The 18657-nt window shown below is 53.0% G+C and overlaps 1 protein-coding gene across 1 annotated transcript in view; it reads right to left on the reverse strand.

The window, feature by feature from the left end:
• Positions 1 to 1496: 1496 nt before the first annotated feature.
• LOC144951235 (uncharacterized) overlaps positions 1497 to 18657 on the reverse strand; it is a 129991-nt gene continuing 112830 nt past the window's right edge. The window contains exons 37-42 of the mRNA XM_078881385.1: positions 13380 to 13639; positions 11143 to 11283; positions 10230 to 10487; positions 3700 to 3762; positions 3441 to 3524; positions 1497 to 1727 (exon numbers count right to left, since the gene is read on the reverse strand). Coding sequence (XP_078737511.1) covers positions 1497 to 1727; positions 3441 to 3524; positions 3700 to 3762; positions 10230 to 10487; positions 11143 to 11283; positions 13380 to 13639 — 1037 coding nt within the window. The remainder of the gene's footprint in view (positions 1728 to 3440; positions 3525 to 3699; positions 3763 to 10229; positions 10488 to 11142; positions 11284 to 13379; positions 13640 to 18657) is intronic.

An 18657-nucleotide genomic window follows, 5' to 3' on the forward strand; every position in this document is an offset into this window, starting at 1 on the left:
ATGAGACTCACAGCCCCAGTGTGTGTGTCTACCAGATTCACAGCCTCAGTGTGTGTGTATGCCTACGAGACTCACAGTCCTAGTGTGTGTGTGTATGAGACTCACAGCCCCAGTGTGTGTGTGTCTACCAGATTCACAGCCTCAGTGTGTGTGTATGTCTACGAGACTCACAGTCCTAGTGTGTGTGTGTATGAGACTCACAGCCCCAGTGTGTGTGTCTACCAGATTCACAGCCTCAGTGTGTGTGTATGTCTACGAGACTCACAGTCCTAGTGTGTGTGTGTGTCTACCAGATTCACAGCCTCAGTGTGTGTGTATGTCTACGAGACTCACAATCCCAGTGTGTGTGTGTATGAGAGTCACAGCCCCAGTGTGTGTGTATAAGATTCACAGCCCCGGTGTTTGTGTATATACGAGATTCACAGTCCACAGGGGCCCCGAGTACAGAAAACGTTCTTAAGGTTTCTGGTAAATCCGGCGGGTTACGATAGTCGTACGGTCGGAAACGTCTCGTGAGCAGACGTCTCTCGTTGGGTTGGCGTCAACGGCTGCCAGGAAGACATCGGCACGTACGACCGGCGTGACATCGTCACTCTGTGCGTTTGAGGTGGTCTGTGGGCTGAGCTACGGTGATGGTAGTGATGGTGGCGATGTGAGCGATGATAGCGATGATGTGAGTGGTAGTGATGCGAGCGATGTGAGTGATGATATCATTTTAAAACGTAGCAGGCTTTCGCGACCAATATTATTCATAGTCAAAGTTTTTGGGTTAGATCGTGTTTTTTTATAAATGTGTCGTAACCCTCCACCACCCGACACGGCCAATCGGCAAAAAAGTGTCACGTTGACAAACCCAAAAACTTTGATTATGGATGATGATATCATACCAGTCAACCCATACGCTATTCTTGAACGGGGAAATTGAGTTTTCAGGTCTATACGGCGTACAGCCGTTTCAATATGGGAACAAGTATAACCCGTAAAAGCAACGTTTTTCACTCTAAATCCTTTATATGCGTGGCGGCTAGAGTCCTCTCGTCCTCTGGCTTGAGATGGCTGCCACCTATGGGTCAGATGATTGCATTGCACCATTAAGCAATTGGTAATTAAATATAATATTTTGTCCTAAAAAGTGTAAAATGTTGGAATTTTTTTCCACGAACATTAATTGTCACGCACAACGAGTCTGTGTGCAAAATGTCAGCTCGATTGGATCACGGGAAGTGGGTTAAAAAACGACCGAAAGATATGCACGGTCCTAAGCAAGCAAGCGAACTTAATATAAAGGATTTAAAAAAAAGTGTCTGTGTTTCTCCCTTGTGATGGCACGTTGTAGGATGAACGTTGACATGTATAAGCGGCACGGGGTGACCAACACGGTCTCTGAATGTAATCAAGCAGGGCACCGACAAGGGGTTGGTTGCGATATTAGTAATTGCGACAGTGATGTGAGTGGTGGTGATGATGCGACGCTAGCGGTCACGATGTGAGTGACGTTATCGACGTCCCAGTTCATTCTCGGTTGCGATCGACTTCGGGGGCCCCGGTCGGGGGGGGCTGGTGGGGGGCCCGGGGTGGGGGGCCCCGGGGGGGGCTCCTCCGTTGTTGGCGACGAGGTGACCGAGCGCGTCGACGCGACGCTGGAGGCCACGCAGGGTCCCCTCGGCCGCCACGCGGTGTGAGCTCAGGGCCTCCGCCTGGCGCGACATCCTCTGGCGGAGCTCCACCTGCAAGCAACGCACGCAACAAAAGGCAAAGGTCCCCCGTGTAGCCTTCGGCAGGCTGTCGGGGCAAGTGCGCGAGACGTTGAGTGGCGCCGCGGCGGTGGCTAGGAGATGTTGACTACCTCACCGGGTATACAGGAGGTCGTGGGTTCAATCTCAGACATTGAGAGATGTTAACTACCTCGCCTGGTGTACAGGAGGTCGTGGGTTTAATCTCAGACATTGAGAGATGTTAATTACCTCGCCGGGTATACAGGAGGTCGTGAGTTTGGTCCCGACCCTGACGCCTGCTGCTGTATATTTGGAGTTTGCGTGTCTCTCTCTCATCATCATCACGTGGCTAGGGGATGTTAACTACCTCGCCTGGTGTACAGGAGGTCGTGGGTTTAATCTCAGACATTGAGAGATGTTGACTACCTCGCCTGGTGTACAGGAGGTCGTGGGTTTGGTCCCGACCCTGACAACTGCTGCAGTGTATTTGGAGTTTGTGGTGTCTCTCTCCCTGTGGTCGTGTAGATTCTTGTCCGAGTTCTCTGGTTTTTCCCTTCACATTTAGAATCAACGGCACGCGTTTACATTATTTGGCTGCCAGGGGCCCTGGGGGACCTTGGTTGGTCACGTGGTGGGGGAGTGGACCCTTCTCGTGGGTTCGAGAAGGGGGGCGTGGCCAGGGAGGGTGTGGCCAGCCGCGCCAGAGAGGCTTATAAGCGGGCTCAGCGGAGAGAGTTTGGGCTGTGGGTGCCTGGGATGAAGCCGTCTCATGAAGACTCTGAAGAAAGAAGCCTCCAGTCATCGTGGCCAAGCAGAAGCCCTCCTGGCTTGGCCACGCCAAGCAGTACCCGAGTGTTAGAGTAGGATGGTGGTCACCACCTAATGTGTACGGTGTGATGCAGTTGTGTTGCAGTTGTGTTAAATAAATAGTGTTGCCTCTACACGAGTGTGTGCGCCTCTATCGAACCATTACACACGTGCACACACACGTGCACACACACGTACGTGCACACACACACGTGCACACACGTGCACACACACACGTACACACACACGTGCACACACACGTACGTGCACACACACACACGTGCACACACACACACGTGCACACACACGTGCACACACACGTGCACACACACGTGCACACACACGTACGTGCACACACACGTACACACACGTACACACACGTGCACACACACACGTACACACACACGTGCACACACACGTACGTGCACACACACACACGTGCACACACACACACGTGCACACACACGTGCACACACACGTGCACACACACGTGCACACACACGTGCACACACACGTGCACACACACGTACGTGCACACACACGTACACACACGTACACACACGTGCACACACACACGTACACACACGTGCACACACACGTACGTGCACACACACGTACACACACACGTGCACACACACGTGCACACACATGTACACACACACGTGCACACACACAGAAAATCAGTGAGAGAGGGGACGACTCGGAGACCCAAAGGAGGAACTACAATGGTGAGCCGGCACTACCAACAATTGCCCAAGCTCTGTGCTCCTCTAAGTGTGAAGATGTTATCCGCCTCTTAATGAATGTTTAGAAATGCGAGGAGGAGACCGGAGCGCCTGGAGAAAACCCACGTGAGCAAGGGGGCAACGCGCTATCCCAAACAGACGGCACAGATTAGTCCGCACTTTGCTGCTGTACCGCCGCCTTCTCCCGGCAGAGCCAGGGGCACGGATCCTCCTCCACGCAGCTCACCCAGTGATCCACCAACCTCTCGCTGCGGCGCTGGGTCACGGGCCATGCCACGTGCGTCAGCGTGGCCACCGCCGCAACCCGGCTAACGACACGTCTACGCAGTACGCAGTCTCAACCATCGGCATTGCATGAGCGCGGAGGGGGGCCCTGTCTGCTTTGAGGAGGGGGGGGGGGCAGGGAAGGGAGGGGAGGATTGGCCTCGCACCTTGAGCCAGTCGTCCTGCTGCCGCAGCTTCTCGCAGGCCGCGTCTCCGCTCCACAGCTCTCCCTGCGGACACGGCACGAGGTGAGACGCGGTGAGGTGAGTAGACAGGTGAGGTGAGGTGAGTAGAGAAATGAGGTGAGTAGAGAGGTGAGGTAGGTAGGCGTGTGTGTGTGTTGAACTCCCTTCGCACCGTGCGTAGCCAACCGTGCCAATGGGAGGTGGTGCGGGGGAACTGGACACAGGTGAGGTGACACAACAAGCTGGACACAGGTGAGGTGACACAACAAACTGGACACAGGTGACACAACAAGCTGGACACAGGTGAGGTGACACAACAAACTGGACACAGGTGACACAACAAGCTGGACACAGGTGAGGTGACACAACAAACTGGACACAGGTGACACAACAAGCTGGACACAGGTGAGGTGACACAACAAACTGGACACAGGTGACACAACAAGCTGGACACAGGTGAGGTGACACAACAAACTGGACACAGGTGACACAACAAGCTGGACACAGGTGACACAACAAGCTGGACACAGGTGAGGTGACACAACAAACTGGACACAGGTGACACAACAAGCTGGACACAGGTGAGGTGACACAACAAACTGGACACAGGTGACACAACAAGCTGGACACAGGTGACACAACAAGCTGGACACAGGTGACACAACAAGCTGGACACAGGTGAGGTGACACAACAAGCTGGACACAGGTGACACAACAAGCTGGACACAGGTGAGGTGACACAACAAACTGGACACAGGTGACACAACAAGCTGGACACAGGTGAGGTGACACAACAAACTGGACACAGGTGACACAACAAGCTGGACACAGGTGACACAACAAGCTGGACACAGGTGAGGTGACACAACAAACTGGACACAGGTGAGGTGACACAACAAGCTGGACACAGGTGACACAACAAGCTGGACACAGGTGACACAACAAGCTGGACACAGGTGACACAACAAGCTGGACACAGGTGACACAACAAGCTGGACACAGGTGACACAACACGCTGGACACAGGTGACACAACACGCTGGACACAGGTGACACAACAAGCTGGACACAGGTGACACAACACGCTGGACACAGGTGACACAACAAGCTGGACACAGGTGACACAACAAACTGGACACAGGTGACACAACACGCTGGACACAGGTGACACAACACGCTGGACACAGGTGACACAACAAGCTGGACACAGGTGACACAACACGCTGGACACAGGTGACACAACAAGCTGGACACAGGTGACACAACAAACTGGACACAGGTGACACAACACGCTGGACACAGGTGACACAACAAACTGGATGCAGGTGAGGTGACACAACAAGCTGGACACAGGTGACACAACAAGCTGGACACAGGTGAAACAACAAACTGGACACAGGTGACACAACACGCTGGACACAGGTGACACAACAAGCTGGACACAGGTGAGGTGACACAACAAGCTGGACACAGGTGACACAACAAACTGGACACAGGTGAGGTGACACAACAAACTGGACACAGGTGAGGTGACACAACAAGCTGGACACAGGTGACACAACAAACTGGACACAGGTGAGGTGACACAACAAACTGGACACAGGTGACACAACAAGCTGGACACAGGTGAGGTGACACAACAAACTGGACACAGGTGACACAACAAGCTGGACACAGGTGACACAACAAGCTGGACACAGGTGAGGTGACACAACAAGCTGGACACAGGTGAGGTGACACAACAAGCTGGACACAGGTGAGGTGACACAACAAACTGGACACAGGTGACACAACAAGCTGGACACAGGTGACACAACAAGCTGGACAAAGGTGAGGTGACACAACAAGCTGGACACAGGTGAGGTGACACAACAAACTGGACACAGGTGACACAACAAGCTGGACACAGGTGACACAACAAGCTGGACACAGGTGAGGTGACACAACAAGCTGGACACAGGTGAGGTGACACAACAAGCTGGACACAGGTGACACAACAAGCTGGACACAGGTGAGGTGACACAACAAACTGGACACAGGTGACACAACAAGCTGGACACAGGTGACACAACAAGCTGGACACAGGTGACACAACAAACTGGACACAGGTGAGGTGACAACAAACTGGACACAGGTGACACAACAAGCTGGACACAGGTGAGGTGACACAACAAGCTGGACACAGGTGAGGTGACACAACAAACTGGACACAGGTGACACAACAAGCTGGACACAGGTGAGGTGACACAACAAGCTGGACACAGGTGAGGTGACACAACAAGCTGGACACAGGTGAGGTGACACAACAAGCTGGACACAGGTGAGGTGACACAACAAACTGGACACAGGTGAGGTGACACAACAAACTGGACACAAGTGAGGTGACATAACAAGCTGGACACAGGTGACACAACAAACTGGACACAGGTGAGGTGACACAACAAGCTGGACACAGGTGAGGTGACACAACAAGCTGGACACAGGTGAGGTGACACAACAAGCTGGACACAGGTGAGGTGACACAACAAACTGGACACAGGTGAGGTGACACAACAAACTGGACACAGGTGAGGTGACACAACAAGCTGGACACAGGTGAGGTGACACAACAAGCTGGACACAGGTGAGGTGACACAACAAGCTGGACACAGGTGAGGTGACACAACAAACTGGACACAGGTGAGGTGACACAACAAACTGGACACAGGTGACACAACAAGCTGGACACAGGTGACACAACAAACTGGACACAGGTGACACAACAAACTGGACACAGGTGACACAACAAACTGGACACAGGTGAGGTGACACAACAAACTGGACACAGGTGACACAACAAGCTGGACACAGGTGAGGTGACACAACAAACTGGACACAGGTGACACAACAAACTGGACACAGGTGACACAACAAGCTGGACACAGGTGACACAACAAACTGGACACAGGTGAGGTGACAACAAGCTGGACACAGGTGACACAACAAGCTGGACACAGGTGACACAACAAGCTGGACACAGGTGAGGTGACACAACAAGCTGGACACAGGTGACACAACAAGCTGGACACAGGTGAGGTGACACAACAAGCTGGACACAGGTGACACAACAAGCTGGACACAGGTGAGGTGACACAACAAGCTGGACACAGGTGACACAACAAACTGGACACAGGTGAGGTGACACAACAAGCTGGACACAGGTGACACAACAAGCTGGACACAGGTGACACAACAAGCTGGACACAGGTGAGGTGACACAACAAGCTGGACACAGGTGACACAACAAGCTGGACACAGGTGACACAACAAACTGGACACAGGTGAGGTGACACAACAAACTGGACACAGGTGAGGTGACACAACAAGCTGGACACAGGTGACACAACAAGCTGGACACAGGTGAGGTGACACAACAAGCTGGACACAGGTGACACAACAAGCTGGACACAGGTGACACAACAAGCTGGACACAGGTGAGGTGACACAACAAGCTGGACACAGGTGACACAACACGCTGGACACAGGTGACACAACAAGCTGGACACAGGTGACACAACAAGCTGGACACAGGTGACACAACAAGCTGGACACAGGTGACACAACAAGCTGGACACAGGTGACACAACAAGTTGGACACAGGTGACACAACAAGCTGGACACAGGTGAGGTGACACAACAAGCTGGACACAGGTGACACAACACGCTGGACACAGGTGACACAACACGCTGGACACAGGTGACACAACAAGCTGGACACAGGTGACACAACAAGCTGGACACAGGTGACACAACAAACTGGACACAGGTGAGGTGACACAACAAGCTGGACACAGGTGACACAACAAGCTGGACACAGGTGACACAACAAACTGGACACAGGTGAGGTGACACAACAAACTGGACACAGGTGACACAACAAGCTGGACACAGGTGACACAACAAGCTGGACACAGGTGACACAACAAGCTGGACACAGGTGAGGTGACACAACAAGCTGGACACAGGTGACACAACAAGCTGGACACAGGTGAGGTGACACAACAAGCTGGACACAGGTGACACAACAAGCTGGACACAGGTGACACAACACGCTGGACACAGGTGACACAACAAGCAGGACACAGGTGACACAACAAGCTGGACACAGGTGACACAACAAGCTGGACACAGGTGACACAACAAGCTGGACACAGGTGAGGTGACACAACAAACTGGACACAGGTGAGGTGACACAACAAGCTGGACACAGGTGACACAACAAGCTGGACACAGGTGAGGTGACACAACAAGCTGGACACAGGTGAGGTGACACAACAAGCTGGACACAGGTGACACAACACGCTGGACACAGGTGACACAACAAGCTGGACACAGGTGACACAACAAGCTGGACACAGGTGACACAACAAGCTGGACACAGGTGACACAACAAGCTGGACACAGGTGACACAACAAGCTGGACACAGGTGACACAACAAGCTGGACACAGGTGACACAACAAGCTGGACACAGGTGACACAACAAGTTGGACACAGGTGACACAACAAGCTGGACACAGGTGACACAACAAGTTGGACACAGGTGACACAACAAGCTGGACACAGGTGACACAACAAGCTGGACACAGGTGACACAACAAACTGGACACAGGTGACACAACAAGCTGGACACAGGTGACACAACAAGTTGGACACAGGTGACACAACAAGTTGGACACAGGTGACACAACAAGCTGGACACAGGTGACACAACAAGCTGGACACAGGTGACACAACAAGCTGGACACAGGTGACACAACAAGCTGGACACAGGTGACACAACAAGTTGGACACAGGTGACACAACAAGCTGGACACAGGTGACACAACAAGCTGGACACAGGTGACACAACACGCTGGACACAGGTGACACAACAAGCTGGACACAGGTGACACAACAAGCTGGACACAGGTGACACAACAAGCTGGACACAGGTGACACAACAAGCTGGACACAGGTGACACAACAAGCTGGACACAGGTGACACAACAAGCTGGACACAGGTGAGGTGACACAACAAGCTGGACACAGGTGAGGTGACACAACAAGCTGGACACAGGTGACACAACACGCTGGACACAGGTGACACAACAAGCTGGACACAGGTGACACAACAAGCTGGACACAGGTGACACAACAAGCTGGACACAGGTGACACAACAAGCTGGACACAGGTGACACAACAAGCTGGACACAGGTGACACAACAAGCTGGACACAGGTGACACAACAAGCTGGACACAGGTGACACAACAAACTGGACACAGGTGAGGTGACACAACAAGCTGGACGGATCTCACCAGGGCCGGATTAACGTTCTTGTAAGGCCCTCTCTCGTAGGCCTTCAGTGATAACTAGATTTGTGTTTCTATTTCATTTATACCTGATGACGATTGCTTGCGTTGCAATCGAAACGTCGTATGTTAGTATTTAATTTATTATTTTATCTTTACACGTCACTTTACCGAAAGAACCAAAGAGTAACTCGCCACATTTCGATTTAAAGCTTTCGTGACTGCAGGCATTCATCTTCTTGGTTCTTTCGGTAAAGTCACGTAGAAGGGAAGTAATAAAATAATAAAAATAAAACATAAAATACAATAATTCTCACGACGTTTCGGCCACAACGCAAGCAGCCGTCCTCAAGTGAAGACCAGGTCTGTCGGGGAGACAGCGTCTGAATGACCATTCGCTGTCTCCCCGACAGACCTGGTCTTCACCTGAGGACGGCTGCTTGCGTTGTGGCCGAAACGTCGTGAGAATTATTTTATTATGTTTTATTTTTATTATTTATTACTTCCCTTCTACGTGACTTTACCGAAAGAACCAAGAAGATAACTCGCCACAGTTGTTACCGCTGCCCCATGCTGCTGCTACTACGGCCGCTGTCGCCCGGCTTGTCCGGCTGCTGGGCAGATGTCGTCACTGATGCGCTCACTGTTTAGTCTGTGGCCCTCGCTCGCCGCGGATAGGCAGGTGTAATTTGAAATTATTGGAGGAGAAAAACAAGGGAAGCCGAAAAATTTTACAAGCGAAAATTTCTTCAACTATTTGTGTCGCTATGATCATCATATCGGATGACACGGATTTAAAAGGATGCCGTTCATTTAATAAATTTAACGTTCTGACGGGAAGCACCATGTTGCTTTACTTTCGTTTAAGCTTGAAGATTTGTTTCACTGTTATCTTGGGTGTAATACGTCTCGCTCGCAGCGAGTCAACGACTCGTTGCCACTGCAAAGAAATCGCAGCGAGCAGCCGTACAAATAAATTCGTTCGAGAAGCTATCTTGCCGAAATTTTTTTAAGACAAAAAAAAACCAACGTCACATTTCTCTGCAGGCCCTTTAGCTTTCGTAGGCCCACCAGACAGTGGCCTATTGGATAACACGGCCCCGGCGCCACCTTGGTGAGGAGGAGGAGGCTGTGTGAGAGTCCCGGTGAGCGAGGGGGGCCGGTGATGATGGCGGCGGTGGCGGGTTCGGCGCCGCCGGGCGCGGACAGGGCGGAGAGCTGGGCGCCGGCGGGCGGCAGGTTCTCCTTGAGGCCGTCGATCTCGCGCCGGACGCGTTCCTTCTCCTCGTACACGGCCTCCAGGTCGTCGAGCAGGCCGAGGCGCGAGCGGTCCAGCTCCCGGAGGCCCGCGCCAATCTCCTCGCGCACGTCGCTCCGCACGGCGCGCAGCGCCTCGCGCGTCTCCCGCTCGCGCGACGCCAGCTCCTCCTGGCTACGCAGCTGTGCGGGAGTTGGGGGGGGGGCGGCGGTGGGTATCGGACACGGGGACATGGTACACGGATCACGGGACACGGGGACGTGGGACATGGGACATGTGGACATGGGTCATGGGTCACAGGACACGGGGACATGGGACACGGGGACATGGGACACGGGGACATGGGACATGAGTCATGGGTCACAGGACACGGGGACATGGGAAACGGGTCACGGGACACGGGGACATGTGGACATGGGACACAGGTTATGGAACACGGGGACACGGGTCACGAATCACGGGAACATGAAACACAGGGACACAGGACATGGGTCATGGGTCACAGGACACGGGGGGACACAAAGGAGCAGGCGGGCGGGAGAGTGGCGAATGGCAGGTTGAATGTCGACCACGGTTCACAGGTTAAACACTCAAGCGACCCTTTGCGGGAACAAAGGTCACTTCTCGAACAAGACACCTCCGAGGTCGTGCCCCCCACCCTCCCGTGCCCCCCCCCCCCATCCCGTAGCCCCCTCCCCCCCATCCCGTAGCCCCTCCCCCCCCATCCCGTAGCCCCTCCCCCCCCCATCCCGTAGCCCCTCCCCCCCCCCATCCCGTAGCCCCTCCCCCCCATCCCGTAGCCCCTCCCCCCCCATCCCGTAGCCCCTCCCCCCACACCTGCGCGTGCAGCAGCTGGAAGTCGCCCTGCAGGCGTGCGAGCTCGGCGAGGAGCCGCGAGGCTGTGGCGTGGTGCTCACGAGCAGCCTGCCCCAGCCGGCGGGACTCGGCACGCACGCGGCCACACTCGGCACGCTCGGCCTGCGGCGACAACGCACAACGACCACTCGATTACAACCACAACCGCACAACAACCGCACAACAACCACACAACAACCGCAACCGCACAACAACCACACAACAACCCGCACAACAACCGCACAACAACCACAACCGCACAACAACCGCACAACAACCGCACAACAACCGCACAACAACCACACAACAACCACACAACAACCGCACAACAACCGCACAACAACCACACAACAACCACACAACAACCACACAACAACCGCACAACAACCACACAACAACCGCAACCGCACAACAACCACACAACAACCGCACAACAACCGCAACCGCACAACAACCACACAACAACCGCACAACAACCGCACAACAACCACAACCGCACAACAACCGCACAACAACCGCACAACAACCGCACAACAACCACACAACAACCACACAACAACCGCAACCGCACAACAACCACACAACAACCGCACAACAACCGCACAACAACCACAACCGCACAACAACCGCACAACAACCGCACAACAACCGCACAACAACCACACAACAACCACACAACAACCGCACAACAACCGCACAACAACCACACAACAACCACACAACAACCACACAACAACCGCACAACAACCACACAACAACCGCAACCGCACAACAACCACACAACAACCGCACAACAACCGCACCAATTACAACCACACCATTATCACACGATTCCAACCATATTCACACAAACACACAACAACCACAACAACCGCACCAATTACAACCACACCATTATCACACGATTCCAACCATATTCACACAAACACACAACAACCACAACAACCACACCATTATCATACGATTCCAACCATATTCACACAAACACACAACCACACAACAACCACACCAATTACAACCACACCATTATCACACGATTCCAACCATATTCACACAAACACACAAACACACAACAACCGCACCAATTACAACCACACCATTATCACACGATTACAACCATATTCACACAACCACACAACAACCACACCAATTACAACCACACCATTATCACACGATAACAACCATATTCACACAAACACACAACAACCACACCAATTACAACCACACCATTATCACACGATAACAACCATATTCACACAAACACACAACAACCGCACCAATTACAACCACACCATTATCACACAATTACAACCATATTCACACAACAACCACAACAACCGCACCAATTACAACCACACCATTATCACACGATTACAACCATATTCACACAACCACACAACAACCACACCAATTACAACCACACCATTATCACACGATAACAACCATATTCACACAAACACACAACAACCGCACCAATTACAACCACACCATTATCACACAATTACAACCATATTCACACAACAACCACAACAACCGCACCAATTACAACCACACCATTATCACACGATTACAACCGTACCACAATTACAACAATAATCACACAACAGGACCGGTCTAGATAATCGTCTCTGGTGTTAGTGGCCGTGAGCGGGAATCGAACTCGGGTCGCCGGGTTCGTAGCGCGGCGCACTCACCGCTGCGCCACCACTCCCCACCAAAGACCCCCCGTATAGCCTTCAACACATTATTGGGGCAAGTGCTATTAGCGAGTAGCGCCTATGAAGGCCGGCATGGCAACCAGGGGGTGGGTGGCCAGTGGCGATGTTTTCACATCGAACCTCATTTCAAGGGAGGCCAGGAGCTGTTCAGATAATCGTCGTCGGTGTTGGCCGTGAGCGGGAATCGAACTCGTGTCACTGGGTTCATAGCGCAGCGCGCTAACCGCTGCCACTCCCCACCACCAACAACAACAACCGCCATTCGCCACTAAGTGGTGGTGACGTCACCACGACGCTTGTGCCAGGCCACGTGCACCTTGAGGCTGCCACGTGAAGTGTCGAACGCCCGCTGGCAGGAGGTCACGGGGCAGACCCAGCAGGTGCCACGGGTCGACTGACCGAGATGACCGAGACGACTGGCTGATGCACCACCTGTGCCCCCTACTCTACCCACCACCACCACCACTACCACACGTGGCGTGCGTGCGTGCGTGCGCGTGCGTCCTCACATCGAGCGCCTCCTGCAGGCGGGCGGCCTGCGCCCCGGGCGTCGTCACGCAGCGCGGACAGCTGCTCCCGGCTCTGCTGGCGCTGCGTGGCGAGCCGGGCGAGCGCCGCCCTCCGCTCCTCCTCCAGCTCGCCACGCAGCTGCGCCACCTCCTCACGCAGCAGGCGCCCCCCCTCTTCCTCCCCCTCCTCCTCCACCTCCTCGTCTCCCGGCGCCGGCGCCGCCCGCCGCTCTCTCTCGCTCAGCTCCGAGCCTACGTGGGGAGGTGAGGAGGGAGGTGAGGAGGGAGGTGAGGAGGGAGGTGAGGAGGGAGGTGAGGAGGGAGGTGGGGAGGGAGGTGGGGAGGGAGGTGAGGAGGGAGGTGAGGAGGGAGGTGAGGAGGGAGGTGAGGAGGGAGGTGGGGAGGGAGGTGGGGAGGGAGGTGAGGAGGGAGGTGAGGAGGGAGGTGAGGAGGGAGGTGAGGAGGGAGGTGGGGAGGGAGGTGAGGAGGGAGGTGAGGAGGGAGGTGAGGAGGGAGGTGAGGAGGGAGGTGAGGAGGGAGGTGAGGAGGGAGGTGAGGAGGGAGGTGAGGAGGGAGGTGAGGAGGGAGGTGAGGAGGGAGGTGGGGAGGGAGGTGGGGAGGGAGGTGAGGAGGGAGGTGAGGAGGGAGGTGAGGAGGGAGGTGAGGAGGGAGAGTGGGGAGGGAGGTGGGGAGGGAGGTGAGGAGGGAGGTGAGGAGGGAGGTGAGGAGGGAGGTGAGGAGGGAGGTGGGGAGGGAGGTGAGGAGGGAGGTGAGGAGGGAGGTGAGGAGGGAGGTGAGGAGGGAGGTGAGGAGGGAGGTGAGGAGGGAGGTGAGGAGGGAGGTGAGGAGGGAGGTGAGGAGGGAGGTGAGGAGGGAGGTGAGGAGGGCGGTGAGGAGGGAGGTGAGGAGGGAGGTGAGGAGGGAGGTGAGGAGGGAGGTGAGGAGGGAGGTGAGGAGGGAGGTGAGGAGGGAGGTGAGGAGGGAGGTGAGGAGGGAGGTGAGGAGGGAGGTGAGGAGGAGGTGAGGAGTGGAGGTGAGGTGACGAGAGGGCGGTGAGGAGGGAGGTGAGGAGGGAGGTGAGGAGGGAGGTGAGGAGGAGGTGAGGAGGGAGGTGAGGAGGGAGGTGAGGAGGGAGGTGAGGAGGGAGGTGAGGAGGGAGGTGAGGAGGGAGGTGAGGAGGGAGGTGAGGAGGGAGGTGAGGAGGGAGGTGAGGAGGGAGGTGGGAGGGGGTGGGGAGGGCGGTGGGAGGTGGAGTAGGAGGAGGGAGAGCAGACAGAGAGAGAGTGAAGTTGCGTGCGAGTGTTTGAGTGGCAACAGTGTGGGTGCTGGGTGCTGTATGGGACATTCATAAGTGAGTGACTGTGTAAGTGGAGTGACTGTGTAAGTGAGTGACTGTGTAAGTGAGTGACTGTGTAAGTGAGTGACTGTGTAAGTGAGTGACTGTGTAAGTGAGTGACTGTGCAAGTGAGTGACTGTGTAAGTGAGTGACTGTGTAAGTGAGTGACTGTGCAAGTGAGTGGCTGTGTAAGTGAGTGACTGTGTAAGTGAGTGACTGTGTAAGTGAGTGACTGTGTAAGTGAGTGACTGTGTAAGTGAGTGACTGTGTAAGTGAGTGACTGTGTAAGTGAGTGACTGTGCAAGTGAGTGACTGTGTAAGTGAGTGACTGTGTAAGTGAGTGACTGTGTAAGTGAGTGACTGTGTAAGTGAGTGACTGTGTTAAGTGAGTGACTGTGTAAGTGAGTGACTGTGTAAGTGAGTGACTGTGTAAGTGAGTGACTGTGTAAGTGAGTGACTGTGTAAGTGAGTGACTGTGCGAGTGAGGTGACTGTGTAAGTGAGTGACTGTGTAAGTGAGTGACTGTGTAAGTGAGTGACTGTGCAAGTGAGTGACTGTGTAAGTGAGTGACTGTGTAAGTGAGTGACTGTGTAAGTGAGTGACTGTGCGGAGTAAGTGGCTGTGTAAGTGAGTGACTGTGTAAGCGAGTGACTGTGTAAGTGAGTGACTGTGTAAGTGAGTGACTGTGTAAGTGAGTGACTGTGTAAGTGAGTGGCTGTGCAAGTGAGTGACTGTGTAAGTGAGTGACTGTGCAAGTGAGTGACTGTGTAAGTGAGTGACTGTGCAAGTGAGTGACTGTGTAAGTGAGTGACTGTGTAAGTGAGTGACTGTGTAAGTGAGTGACTGTGTAAGTGAGTGACTGTGTAAGTGAGTGACTGTGTAAGTGAGTGACTGTGTAAGTGAGTGACTGTGTAAGTGAGTGACTGTGCAAGTGAGTGACTGTGTAAGTGAGTGACTGTGGTAAGTGAGTGACTGTGTAAGCGAGTGACTGTGTAAGTGAGTGACTGTGTAAGTGAGTGACTGTGTAAGTGAGTGACTGTGTAAGTGAGTGACTGTGTAAGTGAGTGACTGTGTAAGTGAGTGACTGTGTAAGCGAGTGACTGTGTAAGTGAGTGACTGTGTAAGTGAGTGACTGTGTAAGTGAGTGACTGTGTAGTGAGTGACTGTGTAAGCGAGTGACTGTGTAAGTGAGTGACTGTGTAAGTGGAGTGACTGTGTAAGTGAGTGACTGTGTAAGTGAGTGACTGTGCAAGTGAGTGACTGTGTAAGTGAGTGACTGTGCAAGTGAGTGGACTGTGCAAGTGAGTGACTGTGCAAGTGAGTGACTGTGTAAGTGAGTGACTGTGTAAAGTGAGTGACTGTGTAAGTGAGTGGCTGTGCAAGTGAGTGACTGTGTAAGTGAGTGACTGTGCAAGTGAAGTGACTGTGTAAGTGAGTGACTGTGCAAGTGAGTGACTGTGTAAGTGAGTGACTGTGGTAAGTGAGTGACTGTGCAAGTGAGTGACTGTGCAAGTGAGTGACTGTGTAAGTGAGTGACTGTGTAAGTGAGTGACTGTGCAAGTGAGTGACTGTGCAAGTGAGTGACTGTGTAAGTGAGTGACTGTGCAAGTGAGTGACTGTGTAAGTGAGTGACTGTGTAAGGTGAGCGACTGTGCAAGTGAGTGACTGTGTAAGTGAGTGACTGTGTAAGTGAGTGACTGTGTAAGTGCGTGTGACTGTGTAAGTGAGTGACTGTGTAAGTGAGTGACTGTGTAAGTGAGTGACTGTGCGAGTGAGTGACTGTGTAAGTGAGTGACTGTGTAAGTGCGTGACTGTGTAAGTGAGTGACTGTGCAAGTGAGTGACTGTGTAAGTGAGTGACTGTGTAAGTGAGTGACTGCGCAAGTGAGTGACTGCGCAAGTGAGTGACTGTGTAAGTGAGTGACTGTGTAAGTGAGTGACTGTGTAAGTGAGTGGCTGTGCAAGTGAGTGACTGTGTAAGTGAGTGACTGTGTAAGTGAGTGACTGTGTAAGTGAGTGGCTGTGTAAGTGAGTGACTGCGCAAGTGAGTGACTGCGCAAGTGAGTGACTGTGTAAGTGAGTGACTGTGTAAGTGAGTGACTGTGTAAGTGAGTGGCTGTGCAAGTGAGTGACTGTGTAAGTGAGTGACTGTGTAAGTGAGTGACTGTGTAAGTGAGTGGCTGTGTAAGTGAGTGACTGTGTAAGTGAGTGACTGTGTAAGTGAGTGACTGTGTAAGTGAGTGACTGTGTAAGTGAGTGACTGTGTAAGTGAGTGACTGTGTAAGTGAGTGACTGTGTAAGTGAGTGACTGTGTAAGTGAGTGACTGTGCAAGTGAGTGACTGTGTAAGTGAGTGACTGTGTAAGTGAGTGACTGTGTAAGTGAGTGACTGTGCAAGTGAGTGACTGTGTAAGTGAGTGACTGTGTAAGTGAGTGACTGTGTAAGTGAGTGACTGTGTAAGTGAGTGACTGTGCAAGTGAGTGACCGTGTAAGTGAGTGACTGTGTAAGTGAGTGACTGTGTAAGTGAGTGACTGTGTAAGTGAGTGACTGTGTAAGTGAGTGACTGTGCAAGTGAGTGACTGTGCAAGTGAGTGACTGTGTAAGTGAGTGACTGTGTAAGTGAGTGGCTGTGCAAGTGAGTGACTGTGTAAGTGAGTGACTGTGCGAGTAAGTGGCTGTGTAAGTGAGTGACTGTATAAGTGCGTGACTGTGTAAGTGAGTGACTGTGCAAGTGAGTGACTGTGCAAGTGAGTGACTGTGTAAGTGAGTGACTGTGCAAGTGAGTGACTGTGTAAGTGAGTGACTGTGCAAGTGAGTGACTGTGCAAGTGAGTGACTGTGCAAGTGAGTGACTGTGTAAGTGAGTGACTGTGTAAGTGAGTGACTGTGTAAGTGAGTGACTGTGCGAGTAAGTGGCTGTGTAAGTGAGTGACTGTGTAAGTGAGTGACTGTGTAAGTGAGTGACTGTGTAAGTGAGTGACTGTGCAAGTGAGTGACTGTGCAAGTGAGTGACTGTGTAAGTGAGTGACTGTGTAAGTGAGTGGCTGTGCGAGTGAGTGACTGTGTAAGTGAGTGACTGTGCAAGTGAGTGACTGTGTAAGTGAGTGGCTGTGCGAGTGAGTGACTGTGCAAGTGAGTGACTGTGCAAGTGAGTGACTGTGTAAGTGAGTGGCTGTGTAAGTGAGTGACTGTGTAAGTGAGTGACTGTGCAAGTGAGTGACTGTGTAAGTGAGTGGCTGTGCAAGTGAGTGACTGTGCAAGTGAGTGACTGTGCGAGTGAGTGACTGTGCGAGTGAGTGACCGTCCGAGTGAGTGACTGTATAAGTGCGTGACTGTGTAAGTGAGCGTCTGTGTAAGTGAGTGACTGTGTAAGTGAGTGACTGTGTAAGTGAGTGACTGTGCAAGTGAGTGACTGTGTAAGTGAGTGACTGTGCGAGTAAGTGGCTGTGTAAGTGAGTGACTGTGCAAGTGAGTGACTGTGCGAGTAAGTGGCTGTGTAAGTGAGTGACTGTGCAAGTGAGTGACTGTGTAAGTGAGTGACTGTGCGAGTAAGTGGCTGTGTAAGTGAGTGACTGTGCAAGTGAGTGACTGTGCGAGTAAGTGGCTGTGTAAGTGAGTGACTGTGCAAGTGAGTGACTGTGCGAGTAAGTGGCTGTGTAAGTGAGTGACTGTGCAAGTGAGTGACTGTGTAAGTGAGTGACTGTGCGAGTAAGTGGCTGTGTAAGTGAGTGACTGTGCAAGTGAGTGACTGTGCGAGTAAGTGGCTGTGTAAGTGAGTGACTGTGCAAGTGAGTGACTGTGCGAGTAAGTGGCTGTGTAAGTGAGTGACTGTGTAAGTGAGTGACTGTGCGAGTAAGTGGCTGTGTAAGTGAGTGACTGTGTAAGTGAGTGACTGTGTAAGTGAGTGACTGTGTAAGTGAGTGACTGTGCGAGTG

This window comes from Lampetra fluviatilis, chromosome 61 (assembly GCF_964198595.1).
Source record: "Lampetra fluviatilis chromosome 61, kcLamFluv1.1, whole genome shotgun sequence".
Lineage (NCBI taxonomy): Eukaryota > Metazoa > Chordata > Hyperoartia > Petromyzontiformes > Petromyzontidae > Lampetra > Lampetra fluviatilis.